Source organism: Rhinopithecus bieti, unplaced genomic scaffold (assembly GCF_001698545.2).
Source record: "Rhinopithecus bieti isolate Rb0 unplaced genomic scaffold, ASM169854v2 scaffold_20170, whole genome shotgun sequence".
NCBI lineage: Eukaryota > Metazoa > Chordata > Mammalia > Primates > Cercopithecidae > Rhinopithecus > Rhinopithecus bieti.
The window spans coordinates 1,327,552-1,350,020 of NW_016810097.1; the positions used below are offsets into that span (position 1 = coordinate 1,327,552).

General features: G+C 42.7%; 1 protein-coding gene across 2 annotated transcripts in view; it reads left to right on the plus strand.

Moving 5' to 3' along the window:
- The window catches only part of SIL1 (SIL1 nucleotide exchange factor), a 242,464-nt gene that overhangs the window by 141,807 nt on the left and 78,188 nt on the right, over positions 1 to 22,469 (plus strand). For both annotated transcript variants that reach the window (XM_017891294.1, XM_017891295.1), the window contains exons 4-5: positions 3,622 to 3,730; positions 11,502 to 11,601. In XM_017891294.1, coding sequence (XP_017746783.1) covers positions 3,622 to 3,730; positions 11,502 to 11,601 — 209 coding nt within the window. The remainder of the gene's footprint in view (positions 1 to 3,621; positions 3,731 to 11,501; positions 11,602 to 22,469) is intronic.

Here is a 22,469-nt window from a genome sequence, read left to right on the forward strand (position 1 = left end):
CTAGCCTCTTGTTTGGCGAGCTTAGCACATTATAACCTATTATGTCTGAAGCTTATAAACTCACATGCTTTTTTCTTTTCCATTTCTAACTTTGATCAAAAGTTTGAAAATTTAAAATACTATTTTTATTATATTACTAGTATTAGTACCATTATTACTAAAAATAACTATTAACATGACTAATTACTATTATAACTCTACCTGCCCTAGTAAAAATCCTTCTTGGCCTTTCCATATAACTCTAGGTCAGCTAGGAATTCCCCCTTTCATTTAAACATTTTCACTCAACAAATGATTATTATTTTTTAAATTTAGAGACAAGTTCTCATTCTGTTGCCCAGGCTAGAGTGCAGTGGCGTGATCATAGCCCACTGCTGCCTTGAACTCCTGAGCTCAGGCGATCTTCCCGCCTCAGACTCCAAGTGGCTAGGACTATAGGAGTATGCCATCGTGCCTGGCTAATTTTTTTATTTTATTTTATTTTGTACAGATGGGGTCTCACTATGTTGCCCAACCCCTGGCCTCAAGTGATCCACCTGCCTTGGCCTCCCAAAGTGCTGGAATTACAGGTGTGAGCCACCATACTCAGCTAATTTTAAATTTTTTTCTAGAGATGGGGTCTCATTGTGTTGCCCAGGCTGGTCTCTAACTCCTGGGCTCAGGTGATCCCCTCGCCTCAGCCTCCCAAAATGCTGGGATTATAGGCAAGGGCCTCCTCACCTGACCAACAAATGATTATTGAGAGTTCACTATAAGCTAGGTCATGTGATAGACCCTGAGGATAAAATGGTGAGCATTTATATTCACCAGATAAATAAAAAAACTAATGTGTAATTACTGATGGTGGTAAGTGGTATAAAGGATTCGTGGTGCTGTGAAATCTTTTGGAGGCAGGTAAATCTAGTCTGAGAAAGTAGAGGATGCCTTTCAGAAGAAGTGACTTTAGCTGGGATTGGAAGGATGAGGAGATGGAGGCTGAGTGTGGGAAGAGGATTCTGGGCAAAGGGAACAGCAGATGGAATGGCCCCCTGGTAGGAGGTAGCATGGTTCTTTCAGAAGGATAGAAAAAGACCAATGCGCCTAGAGCATAGGAATGAGGAGTGGACAAGGCTGGAGAGGCAGGCCAGGGCTAGATACTGCAGGGCCTCATTGACCAGGGCGAGGATTTTCATCTTTATTTTCAGAACAGTAGGAGGCCATGAAACGGTTTGAAGCAGGAGAATGACATAGGTTTGGTATTTTGGAAAAGAAAAATCAGTCACTGTAAAGAACAGTTTGATTGGGAATTGAATCAGGGAGGCCAGTTAGAAAGCTGTGATAGGGTCTAGGTGAGAGATGGCGATGGTTCAGACAAAAGCAGTGGGGGAAGATGGAAAGAAGAGTATGCATTCAAGACACACATAGCAGGAAAAATCAACCAGTTTGGGAGGTAGATTGGGTATCAATGTGGTAGAGTAAAGGGGGATGGCAGGGATGATGTGTTTAGCATACATCCAGGAAGGGACTACTGTCTTGTCAGTTTGGGATCTCTCCAGGTGAGGCAGCCTCTCCCCTTCAAACATTCGGAGATTAGATTAGTACTAAAGAAATTACCTCTTGCCCTATGATCATAGGAATAGGATAGAAGTTGCTAGTTCTTTGTTATTCTTGCCAGTATTCAGCCTCATCTCCTCCCAGAACCATCTTCCGCAGCTGTTTGATGAATATCTTCCTATCCGAGGAAGATGAACCCAGGCTTCCTGGTGGTACCAAGCCAGCAACCCCCACAGTCCTTCCAGTTAGTTCTGTGGCCTAGTCTTTCCTCAGCTTCTGCGGCCTATTGGGTTCTGTTTCAGTGCATTTGCACGTGGGGCTTCCTTGCTATGGTATTCCCTTTATTCCTAGTCTGGGACTCACTTTTTGCTTCATTTGACTCCCAACTTTATCAGGAGGGCCACCCCAGAGAAGGATTTTTCCACTGCACTCTGAACATTTTTTTTTTGAGACAGAGTCTCACACTGTTGCCCAGGCTGGAGTACAATGGTGTGATCTTGGCTCATTGCAACCTCCGCCATTCAGGTTCAAGCAGTTCTCCTGCCTCAGCCTCCCGTATAGCTAAGATTACAGGTTCCTGCCACCACATTTAGCTAATTTTTGTATTTTTAGTAGAGATGGGGTTTCACCATTTGCCAAGGCTGGTCTTGAACTCCTGACCTCAGGTGATCCACCTGCTTTGGCCTCTCAAAGTGTGAGCCACCATGCCTGGCCTGAACATATTTTTTATCCTTGAAACTAATGGTTGGGGTTAGAGGGAAATCATTATGCACATACTTCTATATACTGTATGTAGTTTCCCATTTTTTTAAAGTAAAACATACAGAAACTCCCTACTGAAGTGGGGTGGCAGGAACAGAAACAGCATGGTGTGCAATATCCCAGTCTTCTTGATTGGGGATAGAGTGACTGGTGGAACTCAGAGTTTTTTCTGGGCCTCCCAGAATTGAGAAAACTGTCGACTACTTGCCTATATCATTATCCTTCTGTTCTTGAGTTTACCTGATTATTTGAGAGAACTTGTGCTGTGTGCTTCCTTGGGAGGAATTTTTTCTGAAAGTAATTGATTTGGTTTCTTAAATCAAACTTAACACCAGCAAGGCAGTGCTATCCTCTGGCAGGAGAAAGCAGAGTCAAAGTCCAGGTGTCAGAAGCACCATCTTTGCTTCAAATCTTCCATCTCCTGAAAAGTCTTTTCCCTGAAATTCTCCATCCCTACAGCAGTTTCATGAATGAATGAATGGATGTAGCATTCCACTTGTAGTATGTGCTACTGCACAGTTGCTTTTTAACTATACTTGAGTAGTTTTGTGCAGTGCATAGGAATAGCCCATCGATTCACAACACTTGTTTTTCCTAGCTATGGATCAACTCCATAGATAGGTGGGTGTAGGTTTTCAGTTTCTCTTGGCTCCACTCCCTGCCTCCTTGGCTTGCTCTGTCCTCTTGCCTTCCAGTCTCTTCCTTCTTCCTTTTCATAACATTAGGTGCCACACATTTTATGTGCCAAGCCCTGGCCTAAGGGCTGGGAAATAAAAAAGGAGGAAATACAGTCCCTTTGCTTAGGAAGGAGAGAGCCTCATAGAAGGAGCCTAATTAAACAGATGCAGGTGGTAAGGTGTAAGCTTGCTGGGATGGCAGGCTGTCTGGGGTTCTGTGGGACTGACTGTCAGGGGAGGGGCAGGAAGAGTGTCATGGAAGAGACAGTAATGTAGCATGTCCTGAGGAATGAGTAGGTATCTACCACTTACCTGCTGCACATAACACAAAGCTTTTATTAGCTCAAGAAAACATAGAATAGCTTAAATATGCAGGTTCTAATTGGGGGACGTTGGTCTCTAGATTCAAGTATGAATCTTCTTGCCCATCTTACACCATTCCCTTACAGATTTCCTTTATAGATTAGCTAAGTGAGTATGTGCGAGTGGCGTGTGTGTTCACAGGAGAGAGATGGGTGGATTGAGGAGGTAACTGAACACAGCTGAGTTGTGTCTTCATGAACTAGTAAGTCCTGTTGGCTTGTTGGCCATCCCGGCGACTTTCCAAGGACCTTGTACCTCATGAGCCTTTTCTCTTCTTGGCCTTTAGGGCAGGCTGTTCCTGCAGGATCCCACGTACGGCTGAATCTTCAGACTGGGGAAAGAGAGGCAAAACTCCAATCTGAGGACAAGTTCCGAAATAATTTGAAAGGCAAAAGGTACAGTGTCAACCTTAGGGACTGGGAGGCTAAGTGATGACATTGATTTTGTATTGTAATACTTAAAATGTTGCCCAAATTCATGTGGCTTTTTTTATTTTGAAATTTAATAGCATAGAATTTGTGATAAATCTGTCAGGGTTTTATGAAGGTTTACTTCTACAGTCTTTGGAAAGAGATAGTTTGCAAAGCAAATTGATACTTTAAAAAAGGCTGTAGGGGGAATGCTTAACCTGCTTTAAAATGAAGCTATTTTCCCAGTACTTTAAGAGCACCCATTTGAATCCCAACAATTAATGCGCTGATTACAGATGAGTCATCTATTCATTAAAACAGGCCTGTTAGGCCTTCTGCTTTGCAGTAATACTTCCTTGGTGAACAATAAAATTGCATTTTAAAGTCTTTAATTCAGACTAACTTTTCCTCTCATTAGTCAGTATTAAAACAGGCTTTCTTGTAGTATAAAAGTAGAAGCTACTGCCATTCTCCACTGGCTAGAGGTTGTCTTATTCCTCAATAACCAGGTTAGATTATCCAATTTTAGAGAATTCAGTGTTGCTATTTTTCTTTTTGTTGCCTTAAATTAGCATCCTTTCTTTTGCTTGATATTTCCTGAATGAAGGGGAGGGAGGTTGAGGCATGGAGTTGCAGGGGTTGCTGGAATTGTGCATTTTGAAAGCTCAGTAGAAATACCAGCCATGAAATTTCTAACACAGGGACCAGCAAATTATGGCCTGTGGGCCTTATTGGGACTGCTCCCTCCTTTGGTTCAGTCTGCAAATGAAATTGGTTTTTACATTTCTTAAAGGTTGGAAAAAAATCAAAAGGTAATATTTCATGACTCATGAAAATGTATGAAATTCAGATTTCAGTGTCCATAAATAAAGTTTTAATGGGACACAGCCATGCTTATTTGTTTACATATTGTCTGTGGCTGCTTTCTTGCTCCAGTGACAGAGTTGATTAATTGGGACAGACACCATATGGATCACATAGCCTAAAATAGTGTCTGGTCATTACAGACAGTTTGCTGACCCTGTGCTAAAACATGTAAGCATTGGGAATTATTAGTTACAGATTGAGTGTGGTTAGTGTTACTCAGTCCTTGGATGATGATGATGATGATGATGATGATGATTTTTTTTTTTTTTTTTTTTTTAGAGATAGGGTCTTGCTCTGTTGCCCAGGCTGGAGTAAAGTGGTGTGATCATAGTTCACTGTAACCTTGAACTTCGGGGCTCAAACAATTACATTGCCCCAACCTCCTGAGTAGGCTGGGGCTACAGGTGTGTGCCACTATGCCTGGCTATTTTTAAAAAAATTTTTTTGTAGAGACGGGATCTCACTTTATTGCTCAGGCCGGTCTTAAACTCCTGGACTCGAGTGATCCTCCTGCCCTGGCCTCCCAAAGTGCTTGGATAACAGATGTGGACCACTGTGCCCAGGCTGGATTTTATAATTTAAACTGTATTTTGCAGGTGGGACGTGGTGGCTCACACCTGTAATCCCAGCACTTTGGGAGGCCAAGGCGGGTGGATCACCTGAGGTCAGGAGTTCAAGACCAGCCTGGTCAACATGGTGAAACACTGTCTCTACAAAAAATACAAAAATTAGCTGGGTGTGGTGGCAGGTGCCTGCAATCCCAGCTATTCAGAAGGCTGAGGCAGAAGAATCACTTGATCCTGGGAGGTGAAAGTTGCAATGAGCCAAGATCGTGCCACAGCACTCCAGCCTGGGCGACAGAGCGAGACTGTCTCAAAAAAAACTAAAACAGGCCGGGCGCGGTGGCTCAAGCCTGTAATCCCAGCACTTTGGGAGGCTGAGGCGGGCGGATCACAAGGTCAGGAGATCGAGACCATCCTGGCTAACACGGTGAAACCCCGTCTCTACTAAAAGTACAAAAAACTAGCCGGGCGAGGTGGTGGGCGCCTGTAGTCCCAGTTACTTGGGAGGCTGAGGCAGGAGAATGGCGTGAACCCGGGAGGCGGAGCTTGCAGTGAGCTGAGATCCGGCCACTGCACTCCAGCTTGGGCGACAGAGCGAGACTCCGTCTCAAAAAAAAAAAAAAAAACTAAAACAAAAACCCAGTATTTTGCAGTCAGATGTAATCAGAAGGAGGTCCTAGAGACCCACTTCTTACCCTAGTCTTTTCTTTGACATGCCTGTCAGAAAGTCACTCAGCTGGTTCACATGTACTTTTGTCAGGTGGCACTCACCCCACAAAACAGCCTGTTCAGATTTACACAGTTTTCACTGTTGGAAAATTCTACTTCATATTGAGATAGAGGCATTTGTTCTCCTTTCAGTCACGCCAAATTGGGAAGGATCTTTCATCTTCCTTCATCCCTCCAGATAGGCCTATACTTGGAGTGACCCAGGTCAGACAATTACTCCTTTCTTACAACCATGTAATTTCAGTGTCTCAAAGTACTTTTAAGAAGTCTTTTCTCACGTGTAATCCAAGTCTTATTTTCTGAAGAAAATACTCTATTCTTTTCTTAGCTTATGAATATTGAGTTAGGGGCTGGGCGCAGTGGTTCATACCTGTAATACCAACAGTTTGGGAGGCTGTGGATCATTGGAGCCTAGGATTTGAAGACCAGCCTGGGTAACAGGGTGTGTATCTCTGCAAAACATATAAAAATTAGCCGGAGGTGGTGGCACACACCTGTAGTCCCAGCTACTCGTGGGGCTGAGTTGGGAGGATCACTTGAGCCTGTGAGGCAGAGGTTGCAGTGAGTCAAGATCGTACCACTGCACTCCAGCCTGGGTGGCAGAGTCAGACCCTGTCTCAAAACAAACAAACAAACAAACAAAACCACCAAAACAAAATTAGCTGGGGGTGTGGGGGTGTGAGTGTGTGGTGTGTATTATGCCTGTAGTCCCAGCTACTCAGGAGGCTGAGATGGGGACAGTCCATTGATCCAAAATTCATGGCAGTCTCTCTACTATGTTGTGTGGCTGGCCACATTGCTACCTAGAGCTGCAATGCTTGCTGGCTCTACAGTCTGGGACAGAAGACCCTGACTCTGGCTTGTCTCAGAGAGTTCCTTTAGTACTGCCTTATTTCATTGCATACAGTTGGCTCTTAGCAACAGGTTTTCACTTGCTATTTATGCTTTAGGCTTTGCCATCTCTACTGGTTTTAGTCCATATCCCTGTCAACATCTCCATAGTACATCTCTCTTTTTGCCCTGGAGTAACCAGCTTCTTTGACTCTTCCTCCTGGGTTTGGAGGACTGAGGGTAAAACCACATTCAAGTCGTGCCATCTTGGGTTGAACATTTACCAAGGTCCAGTATGGCATAGTGGTTAAGAGGTTGGGCTAAGGACAGGGCCATTTACTTCCTCCATTGATTTATTTCACAGAAACCTATTTAGTGCCCATGTGCCAGGCATTGGGATACAGCAGTAAACAAAACAGCCTCCATAAGGCTGGCGGACAGAAAACCAGGTACATAAGCACATAAGTAAGATATTATCTGGTCATTACTGATAGTTTGCTGACCCTGTTCTAAAACCTGTAAGTACTGGGAATTAATCATGGATTAATTAACTGGCCCCAAAGGGAGGAAGGAAAGGAACCAATGTGGCTGATCTCAGGAACCTGTCAAAGACTAGATTGGTAACCTCACTGAGATCCCTGGAGCTGATCCAAGTCACAGCAATGCATCTTGACTAGAGAGAAGACATCCATTGGGGAGCAAGGCTTTACCACTAGCACTTATTTCAGTTCAGGAAACAGAGGCAAGAACAAGGATGATATGGACAAAAAGGATAATTAACTCTTTATGCAAAGGGTTAGGTTTATAGGTTTAGGAGTTAGGACATTTCAGACAGATGAAACAACAGGAAGTCCCAGGCTTTATCAAGGAAAAGGCTTTGTCAAGTAGGAGAAGCAAGAAAACAATCAAGGTGACTAGAGGAGAAGAGAGAAGGAAGGAAACCGATAGGAGATGAGATTGGAGAGGTATGTGGGGGCCAGAATATGTAGCTTTTGAGGAACATGTTGTATATTCTTCATTCACCTTTAATTGTAATGGAAAACCATTGGAAGATTTTTTTCCCCCCTAAGATGGTGTCTTGCTCTGCTACCCAGGCTGGAGTGCAGTGGCACCATTTCAGCTCACTGCAACCTCCGCCTCCCGGGTTCAAGCAATTCTCCTGCCTCAGCCTCCCAAGTAGCTGGTATTACAGGTGCCTGCCACCACACCCGGCTAATTTTGTATTTTTAGTAGAGACGGGGTTTCACCATGTTGGCCAGGCTGGTCTTGAACTTCTGACCTCGTGATCTGCCCACCTCATCCTCCCAAAGTGCCGGGATTACTGGTGTGAGCCACCATGCCCAGCTGCCATTGGAAGATTTTAGGTAGAAGGGTGATTTAGTTACTATGTGTCTGGAGATGAGATTGAAAGTGGACAAAAGAAGACAGAATTAGGATGTCATTTCAGTAGATCAGGTAAGACATAATGGCCTCAAGCAATCCTCCCACCTCAGGCTTCTGAATAGCTGGGGCCACAGGCACATACCACCGTGCCTGGCCAATTTTCAAGTTTTTCGTAGAGACAGAGTTTAGGGTATCATAACAGAGACTGAATGAATTTGGAGATTTAATTTGGAGGTAGACTCAAGAGGACTTGCTTATGATTTCAGCATAGAGGTTGAAGGAAGATACAGGAAGGGGCACGGATTGAGGGTAAAGCCTCATTTTGGAGTTTGAGCAACTGGGTGGTTGTTGGTACTGTTTATTGAAATAGAAAAGTTGGGAGAGGGACAGACTTATAAGGAGAAGAATCAAGGGCCATGTTTTAGATTCAATAAGTTTGAAGTACTTGTTAAACATTTGAGATACAGATCTATCAGGTAGTTGTGCAAGACTCTGACTGGTGCTCGGGAGAGGTTGGGCTGGAGATGTTAATGTTGAGATCACTGGCAGATAGGTTTTTAAAGTAACTAGGGGAGGATGTCGAGGTGGAGAAGATTGACAGGGCTGAACTCCAAGGCATTCTGGGCTGTGTGGCTCAGGTAGGAGATGAGGAACCAGCAAGAGTTGGAGAAGGAGCGAGGAAGTGAAAGAGCCATGAGAGTGAGGTCACAAGCCAGCAAAGGAGAGCGTTTTTTTTTTTTTTTTTTTTTCCCCGACAGGGTTTCGCTTTGTCGCCCAGGCTGGAGTGCAGTGGCATAATCCTGGATCACTACAACCTGGGCTCAAGCAATCCTCCCACCTCAGGCTTCTGAGTAGCTGGGGCCACAGACACACACCACCATGCCTGGCTAATTTTCAAGTTTTTTGTAGAGACAGAGTCTTACTATGTTGCCCTGACTGGTCTTGAACTCCTGGGCTCAAGCAATCCTCCCTCCTCGGCCTCCCAAAGTGCTGGGATTACAGGCATGAGCCACCACACCTGACTGAGAGTTTTTTAAAAAGGGAGGGTGAACTGTGCAAATGCAGCTTAGTGGTTGAGGAACATGAAGTGAATGAAGAAGGGTCCATCGGATTGGTCATCAGTTATTGGCAATTTTGATTAGCAGTGTAAGTGGAGTGGTGAGGACAGAATCCAGATTACAGTAAATGGCAGTATAAATAGGAGTAAAAAAGGTGGGGATAGTGAGTGAAAACAATGTGTTCATAAAGTATTACTCTGAATGAGAGCAGGGAAATGGCAGGATAACCAGAAGAGACTGGGGTAAAAGGAGAGTTGGTGCACTGATGGGAATAATCCAGCTGAAGGGAGAAATTGATGATGAAGGCAGGAGGGAGAGGTGTAATTATGGGAGTTAAAGCTTTTGTAAAGGCAAGTGCGATCTGGAACTAAGTTTAATAGGATCAGGGACACTCATCCATTGTAATAGGAAGGAAAGTAGAAAACATAGACTTAGGTGCAGGTTAGCTTGTAGAACTGATCATGGGAAAATGAAGTTTTGGTCTGTTTTTCATAGTGAAGAATGAAGTGAGACCACCAGATGACTGTTTTGTGTGTGTGCGTGAACTTGAGTGCACATGTGCATGCTTGTGTGTATGTAGTTGGGACTGAGAGTGGGCGATGAGAGATGGCTTAGGAGAGTGAGACTGATGACGTAAACAGAGATACACGGCATAATGGGATTAGTCCTGACCGAGTCTTACAGGAGGGAGGAGATAATGTATTCAAGCTATGGTTCCTGAATATGTAGCTCCCTCTTGGGTATGTGGGGCGGAGCAGTGGTATCCTCATGCATTGGCAGTGGATGATGCTCTGTAGGGAGAGGGATTCAGGATTCTCTCCCTACGTTGTAGGATTGTGGTAACTATTTGAATGAAATATTACTTTAAAGGGATTAACACACTGCCTAACACATGGCTAAATGCTCAATAAATGAGTTACTAGCTATTATTAATTAGTTTAGGAGGACTGAGGTTTAGAGAAGATGAGTGTTTTTCTCAGAGCCCTAAAATGTCTCTAGGAAGAATGAAAGCTCTTAGTACATGAGAGCTGAGGCCTGCTGGAATCTCAGACTATGAGACTGATGTGCTCTTCCTGCCTGGAGTAGAGCAGACCGCTAGCCCCTTCCTCCTCACCTCTGAAATCTTGTGGGCATTCCAGGATATAGGAATCCTGAACCCAACACCAGGCAGACAGTCTTGTTAAGCACAGTCCACACTCCACTCTTCCCTTCGTCCACATCATTCTTGTGCTTACCTCTGTTCATTGAACTAAAATGAATGCTAGTGGTAAAACCTTGCTCTCACATGATGGATGTCTTCTCTCTGGTTAAGACACGTAGCTGTGGCTTGGATCAGCTCCAGGAAATTTTGTGAGGAGACCATTCTGGTCTTTGGCAGGTTCCTGAGATTATAGCCACGTTGATTTCTTTCTCTCCTGCCCTTGGAGACTGGCCATGGAAGGGGCTGACCTTGATTCTGCTCCTTAGTATCTCAAATCCATTCCTTGGTCAGGTTGAGACATACCTCCTGCCTCTCCTTTGTGCTCAGAGGTTGGTCTTGTGGTGTGAATCTATCCAACTTGTTTTTGTAAAGACAGGCTGCCTTGTCTAATCAGATCAGGAACACACTGTGGGACTCAGGGCCCTGTTGTCCCCTTTCATGGAAAAATATATTAATAAATAAGGGTGCACGTTACTTCCTGTGTCTGAGTCCACTTCCCTCAGAGAGGTCCTGCCCTGGCAGCATGCTGAGGGAGGAGCATTGCACAGGTATTCCAGGCTTATTTCTGCCTTGAGAAGCTGGCTGAGAGCCTCTGTTCGTGGTTGGCTTCTGTCTGCCCCATGCCATTTCTTCCTCTCTCATGGAATGATCCCATTTTCAGCTGTGTCTTTCCTCTTCTAGCTTCAAGGTAAGGTCACTCTGTTAGACCTCTGGCTGACTGAAGGCAAAGGTATGATAGTACACTCAGAGTTAGAGCTGGCCTGGCTTTGCTTACCTTAGGGTGCCATTCACCCAGGGACATTTTCTGTCTTGGGAGGTACGATGCTCCCCTCTTATTTATTTTTAGAGACAGGGTCTGACTCTGTTGCCCAGCTGTGGGAGTACGGTGACACAATCATAGTTTACCGCAGCCTCGAACCCCTGGGCTCAAGTGATCCTCCTGCTTCCCACATAGCTGGGACCACAGGCACGTACCATCACATCCCAGCTAATATGTTTAAAGTTTTTGTAGAGATGGGATCTTGCTATCCTTCCATCTTGGCCACCCAGAGTACTGGGATTACAAGTGCGAGCCACCAAGCCTAGCCATGCCTCCCTCTTTACTCTCAGTTTTCTTTGGACAGGCTGGATATCAACACCAACACCTACACATCTCAGGACCTCAAGAGCACACTGGCAAAATTCAAGGAGGGGGCAGAGGTGGAGAGTTCAAAGAAAGACAAGGTATGTGATGTTTTTTTCCTGTGAGTATAAGCCTGCAGCATGGCCTTGTTGTTTTTGCAGAGAATGGAATCATTTTTATGGGAACTCTTGCAATAAACATGGGATAACAATGTTGTTAAATAATTTAAAGAACCATTAACGACAAATAAGAAACCCTTTTAAACTATTAAAAAAAAGTGCTGGGAGCATTTCTGTCATGGTTTAGGTTAGAATTCTGTTTGCCATCCCTTGTCTTCAAACAGCTCCCTATGCTTGGAGAAATTGAGGCACCGAGCAGGGGTAGCCATTCTCTCCATTATCACAGGCGTGAGTGGAGTGAGTAGACTTTACGGCCCAGATCTCTGCCTCACTTACACTTGAATTAGACACAGGCTTGTTCCAAAAGAAAGAGGAGCTGGCCCAGGAAGCAAGAAGCCCGAATCCTTGTCCTTGTCCTTTGAACATGTAGCAAATGTGTTTCTTCTGGGCCTCAGGTTCCTTAAATTTAAAACATAGGGCTGGAACAAGAGGATGACTGAGTTTTCCTCCAGCTCTAAATTTCTCTACAAGCTAAGGGAATGAGAGGAGGAAAAGGTGAAGAATTACAGCCCCTGGCCATGCCCCTAATGTGTGGGAGGGCTCACAGGTACAGGTCTATACCAGGAAGAAATCTCACTCTTAGATGGATCATGAGCTCTTGGAGTCATTTCTCTGTATTTCTGTTTGAGTCCTGTCAGTTTTTGAAAGAACCTTCTCTGATGGCTGCCTTAGAGACCTAAGTTCTCATTCTCCCTCCCTCTTCTCGTTACAGTCCCCATTTGCCTTTTTTTTTTGAGATGGAGTTTCGCTGTGTGACCCAGTTGGCCTTGTTTGTGTGGTGGTACGATCTTGGCTCACTGCAAGGTCCACCTCCCTGGTTGAAGCGATTCTCCTGCCTCAGCCTCCTGAGTAGCTGGGATTACAGGTGCCTGCCACTACATTGAGCTAATTTTTATGTTTTTAGTAGAGATGGGGGTTTCACCATGTTGGCCAGGTTGGTCTCGAACTCCTGACCTCAAATGATCTGCCCACCTTGGACTCCCAAAGTGCTAGGATTACAGGCATGAACTACCGCGGTTGGCACTCGTTTGCCTTTATTTACCTCTTCATTTCTTCCCCTGAATCCAGGTAATATCTTAAGAGAGACAGCATTAGGCTTTTGACAGCTTGTGTGTTACTGGAAGAAGCCATAGGTTGTTTTGATCCTTTAGAACTAAATATTTCTGGGAAAATGAACCTTTTGGGGGATAGGAAGCTGGTGTTTACCTGTTTAAGATGTGGGAAATGCAGGCCCAGTCTCCACGTCTTTACTCATCTTACCAAAATCACTTCTCCTACATGGAGAGTGTATGTAGTGTGGGAGGGCACATGGCTCAGTGGCAGCAGCAGTGGGTGAAGGAAGGCAATGCTCGCAATTGCGTCCTACCACAGATGTATTAGCCGAGGGGCTGAGGAGAAGCACATCTTCTGCCTGGTACAGGTGAGGCCAGGAGAGGAGTGCCTGGGTGCCTAGAACAGGGCCTGGCCAGGGCTTTGGCTCCTTCCCACTCACTGTCGGCTCCATGTGGGACTGATGGGAACATTAAAAAACTCCTATTCAGCGTCTTCTCTGTGGATGGAGGACCCACGTAACCTTGTTCTCTTCTCTTTGCTTTCCCTGGGAGTGTGTTTGGATTGTCTTTTCTCAGGTGATGGCATTTCTCCCCACCCCAGTAATTCAATTAGTGTAGAAAAGTAGGAATATTTATAAAAGTATTTAAAAATGTATAACCAAGAGATTACTTAAAAGTTTTAGTTGCAGATTTTTGTAATTAAAAATACTCCTCTCGGCCGGGTGCAGCACTTTGGGAGGGCAAGGCGAGTGGATCATTTGAGGTCAGGAGTTTGAGACCAGCCTGGCCAACATGGTGAAACCCTGTCTCTACTGAAAATGCAAAAATTAGCCCGGCGTGGTGGCATGCGTCGTAATCCCAGATACTCCAGAGGCTGAGGTGGGAGAATCACTTGAAACCGGGAGGTGGAGTTTGCAGTGAACCCAGATTGTGCCATTGCACTCCAGCTTGGGTGACGAGAGAAACTCCGTCTCAAAAAAAAAAAAAAGAAAAAAGAAAAAATACTCCTCTCCCCTTCAAGGGGATCCCAATATCAGCACCCAAATGCAGGACCCCAGCTCCAGCTCGTTTGCACCAGCTGCCCACCTCTGAGGTCTGGCTATCATACTCTTTCCTTACTTATGTGGAACTTAGGTTGTTAGCACCATCATTGAGGTGCTAAGTCCTGGCGTCCTTCTGCTTTCATTTGGAGCCTATCTGGACTGATTCAGTTCACTGCCAATGTGCTCTTCGAGCTGGCGCCGGGATTGGCAAATAAATGGATTTGAAATTGGTTGGGGAGTTTCTTACATATATCAAGCTCTTGGCTACAGATAGCATCCTATTTTTGTTTATTAATCTTTAAACCTAGCCTATGTGGTGTCTTGAAAGTACAGGATGGTGCTTTTGTGATTTATATAGACAATACTGTCAGATATTCAGCCATATCCTCTTAATTAAATGAGTGGGTTTTTGGGAATTGGATGTTTTTGGGGAGGAGAATATCAATTACAGTGTATCCACTGGTAGCTTAAGGTTTAAGTGAATCAGTCTTTCCCGGAGTTCCTTGGTTCTTGGAAAAGCTGTCTCTCCCAGCAGATTTGGCTTGTTATGGTTGAATCTCATCTACTTATCCCTCTATTTCCATACAAATTGCTTAATGCTTTTATGTTTTATTATGTCTGCTATTGTTAACCTGTATTCTACAAATTATTATATTTTAAGATATGGCCTTCTTAAGCTTTTTATTCTTGGCAAGATGTAATAGACTCATCTCTCCCTATTCTACCAGCTAAGGGTAACTGAAAACCCTGGACATAATACTAAAAGCAAATGTAGGAAGACTCTAAAACACAGTCAGACTGGCTAGGGACCTTGGAGCTTGGGAAATGACATGGCAGTGAGTTCCTTGGATTTTCTTTTTGTCCTCTGTATATTTTAGACTGAGTGTTGGCAAATCCCACATCCTGAAAATGTCAACTGGTGCAGATTTTAAAAAGTTATAAGAAAAGCCTGCTATTTCTAGACGAAGAATTGAGCAAAGGGCATCCTAACAGAACAGAAACCTTATTTACAATACCTGTCCTCCTCCCGTCAAAGATCATGAAAATCTCCCCACCTCGCTTAGTGCCAGTGCAGTGGAACTGAGGTGGGGAGTCTGGACTTCTGCCTCCTATTTGGTGGTAGTAGCAAACTGTACTCTGATTCCTCCACCAGGATTGCTGGGGCCAAGTGGAGAGCCTGAACTCGTATCTGTTCCTGACAGTAAAACAGTGGTAGAAGGCAGTGTTCTGCTTCCTCCATCAAGATGGTGTCAGTGGGAGTTGAGCAGAGAGCTTGACTTTTCACTCTCTGCCCAGTGGATACTCTCTGCTTCCCCTGCTGGTGTATTACCAACAGAAACCAAGCGTGGATCCTGATTTTCCATCCCCCATCTGACAGTAGCAGGCTGCTTATCCTGCTGGAGTGGTGTCAGCAGAGGCTAAGCAGGGAACTTGAATATCTGTCCTCTGCTTGGCAGCACCAACATGGTTTTTTACTTCTCCCTGATGACACGGTGTCTGCTGGGGTGAATGAAAAGTCTGTACTTCCACCCCCAACTTGGAGGCAGTGAGACAGTGTGAGGCAGCATTCTGTTTCCCTCTCTGGGGCAGAGCCAGTGGAATAAGTGAGAAGTGTGAACTTCTACCCTCGGGCCAGCAGCAGTGAAGCAGTGCTCGATTCTCCCACCAAAGTGGTGTCAGTAGAGGCCCAGGGAGGAACCTAGACTTCCACTCCCAGTGGCCAGCATCCAGTGGTGGCAGGTGAAGCTGTTTCCCTTCCCAACTAGAGAGTAAGGGTGGGATTCGGGAGAGAGGGGAGCTAGAGAAAGGGATTTTGCATATGAAGTCCTAGACACACCCATTCAGTGACCCATACAAGAAACTGACGAGAATTAATACTACAAGAAGTTTAAGAACTGAACTATAGTGTGGAATGCTGCCCAGGTTTTTAGATATGGCCTCTGGGTAGCACACAAAGGAAGCAGACCAGAGTAGCACTACAATGCTCTGAAAACTAAATTGTCATTGATGCCACGACCCACACAAGTAAGCCTGAACCAGTATACTAAACCTAAATAGGATGTCTACCTACTGAAAAAGATTAAGTAGGATCTGGAATTTCATAACTTAATACCCCAAATGTCTAGGATATAATTAAAAATTGCTTCTCATACCAAGAACCAGCAATATCACAACTTGAATTAGACAATCAACAGATGCTGTTATGGATTGAATGTTTGTGTCTCCCTCAGATTCATAAGTTGAAGCCCTAACCCTGCAATGTAATGTTTGGAGGTAGGACCTTTGGAAGGTAATTAGATTTAGGTGAGGTCATGAGGGTTGGGCTTAAGAGGGATTAATGTCCTTAGAAGAATAAGAGAGACCAGCACTCTCTCTCTCTACCATGTGAAAACACAGCTAGAAGGTGATTATCTGTAAGCCAGAAAGAGGACCCTCACCAGGAACCACATTGACTCATACCTTGATCTTGGACTTCCCCAGCATCCAGAATTGTGAGAAATAAATGTATGTTGTTTAAGCTACCCAGTATATGATATTTTGTTATAGCAGCCTGAGCAGACTGAGACAGATGCTAATACTGAAATGACTCAGAAGCTGAAATTATCTAACACGAATTTTAAAATAACTATTATAAAATTGCTTCAGCAAGCAATTATGAGCACCCTTGAAACAAAGTCTCAGTAAGGAAGCAGAAGGTAAGAAAAAAGAACCAAATGGAATTATAGAACTGAACAATATAATAACTAAAATTTTAAAAGTCACTAGATAGGCTCAGTAGCAGAACAGAGATGACAGAGAAAAGAATCGGTAAACTTAAAGACAGATAAATAAAAATTACAGTCTGAACAACAGAGAGAAGATAGATAGGAGAAAAAAAAATAAAAGAGCTTTAGAGACCTGTGGGACTGTAACAAAAGATCTAACATTTGTTTCATTGGAATTCCAGATGGACAGTAGAAAGAATATGGGGCTAGAAAATAATCAAGAAACAATGGCTAACAAATTCCCAAATATGGTGAAAGGCATAAACTCACAGATTCATAAAGTGAATCCAGTGAATCCAAGTGAACTCCAGACAGGATAAACTCAAAGAAATCAGCACCAAGATACATCACAGTTAAACTTCGGAAAACTAAAGACAGAAAAATCTTCAAAGCAACTAGAAAAAATAACACTACTATAGGGGAACAATGATTGAGCGATAGTGAATTTTTTATCTGAAACCATAGAGGCCAGAAGTATGTGGAACATTTTTCAGTTGCTGGGGGAAAAAATGAACTGTCCACACAGAATTTTATAGCCGTGAATATCTTTCAGGAGTGAAAGGGAAGTCAAGACACTTTTAGAGAGAGGAAAATTAAGAAAATTTCTCACCAGCAGACCTACTCTGAAAAAATGACTAAAGGATATTCTCCAAATAGAATGAAAAAAGAATAATAGAAAGAAACTTGAAATGTCAGGAATAAAGAAAGAACAATGTAATGAATAAAAAATAGGGAAAATGCAGCCTATCTTTTCTTCTTGAGTTTTATTATTTATTTTCTAATTTTAAGTTCGGGGTACATGTTCAGGTTTGTCATATAGATAAACTTGTGTCATGGGGGTTTGTTGTATAGATTATTTCATCACTCAGGTATTAAGCCCAAGTACCCAATAGTTATTTTTCCTGATCCCCTCCCTCTTCCCATCCTCCACCCAGTAGGCCCCAGGGTGTGTCGTTCCCCTCTATGTATCCATGCATTATCATCATTTAACTCCCACTTATAAGTGAGAACATGTGGTATTTGGTATCTGCATTAGTTTGGTAAGAATAATGGCCTCCAGCTCCATCCATGTTTCTCGAAAGGACAGATGTCATTCTTTTTTTTATGACTGTGTAGTATTCCGTGGTGTATATGAACCACATTTTCTTTATCCAGTCTGTCTTTGATGGGCATTTAGGTTGATTCCATTTCTTTGCTATTTTGACAAATCTGACAAAAACAAGCAATGGGGAAAGGATTCCCTATTCAATAAACCTTGCTAGGATAACTGACTAGCCATACACAGAATATTGAAACTGGACCACTTCCTTATACCATATACGAAAATGAACTCAAGATAGATTAAAGACTTAAACCTAAAACTATAAAAACCCTGGAAGACAACTTAGGCAATACCATTCAGGACATAGGCATGGGCAAAGGTTTCGTGATGAAGATGCCAAAACCAATTGCAACAAAAGCAAAAATTAGCAAGTGGGATCTAACTAAACTAAAGAGCTTCTGCACAGCAACAGAAACTATCAATAAATAGCCTACAGAATGGGAGAAAATTTTTGCAAACTATGCATCCAACAAAGGTCTGATATCCAGCATCTGTAAGAAACGTAAACAGATTTACAAGAAAAAAACAACCCCATTAAAAACTGGGCAAACTGCTGAAGTTCGACCCCCGCGAGATCAAAGTTGTATACCTGGCTGGGCGTGGTGGCTCAGGCCTGTAATCCCAGCACTTTGAGAGGCCGAGGCGGGTAGATCACGAGGTCAGGAGATTGAGACCATTCTGGCTAACATGTTGAAACCCCGTCTCTACTAAAAATACAAAAAAAAATTAGGCAGGCGTGGTGGCGGGCGCCTGTAGTCCCAGCTACTCGGGAGGCTGAGGCAGGAGAATGGCGTGAACCCGGGAGGCGGAGCTTACAGTGAGCCGAGATCACGCCACTGCACTCCAGCCTCGGCGACTGAGCAAGACTCTGTCTCAAAAAAAAAAAAAAGTTGTACACCTGAGGTGCACGGAGGGTGAAGTGGGTGCCATGTCTGTGCTGGCACTGGCATCATTGCTGGTATCTGGCACTGGCCCCCAAGATTGGCCCTCTGGGTCTGTCTCCAAAAAAGGTTGGTGATGATATCGCCAAGGCAGCCGGTGACTGGAAGGGTCTGAGGATTACAGTGAAACTGACCATTCAGAACAGACAGGCCCAGATTGAGGTAGTACCTTCTGCCTCTGCCCTGATCATCAAAGCCCTCAAGGAACTGCCAAGAGACAGAAACACAAAAACGTTAAACACAGTGGAAATACCATTTTTGATGCGATTGTCAAGATTACTTGACAGATGTGGCACCAATCTTTAGCCAGAGAACTCTCTGGAACCATTAAAGAGATCCTGGGGACTGCTCAGTTTGTAGGCTGCAGTGTTGATGGCTGTCACCTTCATGACATCATAGATGACATCAACAGTGGTGCAGTGGAATGCCCAGCTATTTAAGCACAAAGGAAAATATTTCAATAAAGGATAATTTGACAACTAAAAGAAAAATGGGCAAAGGACATAGACACTTTTCAAAGGAAGACATACATGTAGACAACAATGGTATGAAAAAAAAGCTCAACATCACTGATCATTAGAGAAATGCAAATCAAAACCACAATGAGATACCATCTCACACCAACTATAATGACTGTTGTTAAAAAGTCAAAAATAATTCCACCATTATGGAAAACAGTGTGGCAATTCCTCAGAGACCTAAAGACAGAAATACCATTCGACCCAGCAATCCCATTACTGGGTATATACCCAAAGGAATAGAAATTGTTCTGTTATAAAGACACATGCATGCATATGTTTTTGAGTTTTTAAAATTGTTTGATAGTTGAAGCAAAAATTATGACATGATCTGTTTCTGAATGTATAGTGAGGAATTTTGAAGACAATTAGAAGGAGGAAAGGATTAAACATAATTGGAGGTAAGGTTTCTACATTTCACTCAAAGTGATAAAACATTGATACCAGTGATGATTATGATGTTACTTATATATATTATAATACTTAGAACAATCATTATTAAAAACTATATAAACAGTTATTCTCAAAAGCATAGGTAATCCAAAATGGAATTCTATAATATAAAATGTACCTTGGTTTATCACAGGAAGGTGAGAAACGGGAAACAGAGAAACAAAAACGGGAGGAAACAAAAAAAGTTAATAAAATGGTGGATTTAAGCTCTAACATATAAAAATATTACATTAAAACATAAATATATAATAATTGTAAAATGTTTTATAACTGGTCTAAATATACCAGTTAAACAGATTTTCATAATGAATTTTAAGTGAATTTTAAAATATACTTTCTACAAGAAATTCAAATATAATGGTAAAGACAGTAGGTTGAAAGTAAAAGAATAGAAAGTATATCATACAGATATTAATTAAAAAGAAGTTACTGTATTAATATCAAAGTTGACTTTAGATTAAAGGAAATTATTAGGAACAAGAGCAATTTATATAATGATAAAAGGGCCAATCCACTAAAATATACAGTAATTCTAAATGTGTATGTACCGCTTTTATTTGTATATAAAAATACCTGAAGCAAAAACTAACAGAACTAAAAGAAAGAAACAGACAAATCCACTATTACAGTTGGGGACTTCAACATCCCTTTCTCAGAATTGCTAGAACTACTAGACAACAGATCAGTAAAGATATCAAAGAGCTGAATAACACCTTCAACCAGAAAAATTTAATTGACATTTATGGAACATTCCATTCTACAACAGCAGAATATACATTCTTTTCAAGTGTCCATGAAACACTTTTCAAAATAGAGTATATCCTGAGTAATCAAATCTCAACAATTTTAAAAGAACTGAAATTAGGCAGAGTATGTTCTCTCATTATAATGGAATCAAACTAAAAACCAGCCCTAGATAGGAAGAAAATCTCCAAACAGTCAAGTCAAAGAGGAAATCTCAGGGGAGGTTAAAAAAAAAGATACATTGAACTGATTAAAAATGAAAATGCAATTTATCAAAATTTGCAGGATCCAACTAAAACTGGAAGGGAAATTTGCTTATATTAGAGAAGAAGTAAGGTCTCATACCTATAATGGAAGGTCCTACTTCAGGAAACTAGGAAAAGATAATTAAAACAAGCTCAGAGCAAGCAGAAGGAAGGAAATAAAGAGCAGAAATCAATGAAATTGAAAACATAAAAACATTAGAGAAAAATCAGTGAAACCAGAAGGTGATAAACTTCTATCAAGACTGACAAACATGGCTGGGCACGGTGGCTCACACCTATAATCCCAGCACTTTGGGAGGCTAAGGCGGGCAGATCACCTGAGGTCAGGAGTTTGAGACCAGCCTGGCCAACATGGTGAAACCCCTTCTCTACTAAAAGTACAAAAAAGAGTCAGGCATGGTGGTGCACGCTTGTAGTCCCAGCTACTTGGGAGACTGAGGCAGGAGAATCACTTGAGCCCAGGAATTGGAGGCTGCAGTGAGCCGAGATTGTACCACTGTACTCCAGCCTGAGCCACAGAGCGAGACTTCATCTGAAAAGCAAAAAACAAACCAAAATAAAAACAAAAACAAGAAACCCACAAGACTGACAAACACATAAAGCACTAAGATAAAAATTACCCATATCAAGAATGAAACCAGGAATATCATTACAGATCCTGTAGACATTAAAAGGAAAATACAGTAAGAGAATACTGTGAACAACTCTATGCATATAAATTTGATAACTTGCATGAAATAGTCCAGCTCTTTTATAAGCGCATATTGTCCAGATTTACCCAATATGAAATAATATGAGTAGTCCTATAACCATTAAAAAAAAAAAAAACTGAATTTGTAGTGAAAACCTTCTATAAAATAAGTCCCCAGGTTCAGATAGTTTCACTGGAGGTATTAACCAAACATTTAAAAATAATTAGCATCAATTCTCCACAATTTCTTCCAGAAAATGTAAGAGGGAGGAATACTTCCCAACTTACTTTATGAGGCCAGTATCACACTAATACCTGAACCAGACAGAGTACAAAATAAACTACACAGCGACATTCCTCATGAACATGGAAGCAAAAATCCTCACCAAAATTTAGCCAATCAAATCCAGCAACATGTAAAAAGAATTATGCATTATAACCACATGGGTTTTATTACCAGAATGCAAGATTGGTTCAGTGTGCAAAAAATAATCAGTATAACCCACCATATCAGTAGGCTAAAGAAGAAAATCACATCATCATATGTCACTTAATACACAAAGAGCATTTGACTATATTCAGTACCCATTCATGATAACTCAGAAACCTAGGAATAGAAACCTTACTTGATAACGAGCATTTACAAAAAGTCTGCATGGAATATTATGCTTAACAGTGAAAGACTGAATGCTTTGCCACTGAGGTCAGAAACAAGGCAAGGGTGTTCACTCTTAACACTCATTCAACACAGTCATAGCCAATGCAGTAAGGCAAGGAAAGGAAAAAATAAAACTGTCTCATTTTCCAGATGACATGATTGTCTAATGTATAACTCCCAAAGAGCCTCCAAAGAAAAGCCTTCTAGAATTAATAAGTGAGTTCAGCAATGTCACAAGATACACAGACAACAAGGCCGGGCACAGTGGCTCACGCCTGTAATCCCAGCACTTTGGGAGGCCGAGGCGGGCGGATCACTAGGTCAGGAGATTGAGACCATCCTGGCTAACACAGTGAAACCCCGTCTCTACTAAAAATACAAAAAATTTGCCAGGCGTGGTGGCGGCGCCTGTAGTCCCAGCTACTTGGGAGGCTGAGGCAGGAGAATGGTGTGAACCCAGGAGGCAGAGGTTGCAGTGAGGCAGAGGTTGCAGTGAGCCGAGATCGCGCCACTGCACTCCAGCCTGGGTGACAGAGCGAGACTCCACTTCAAAAAAA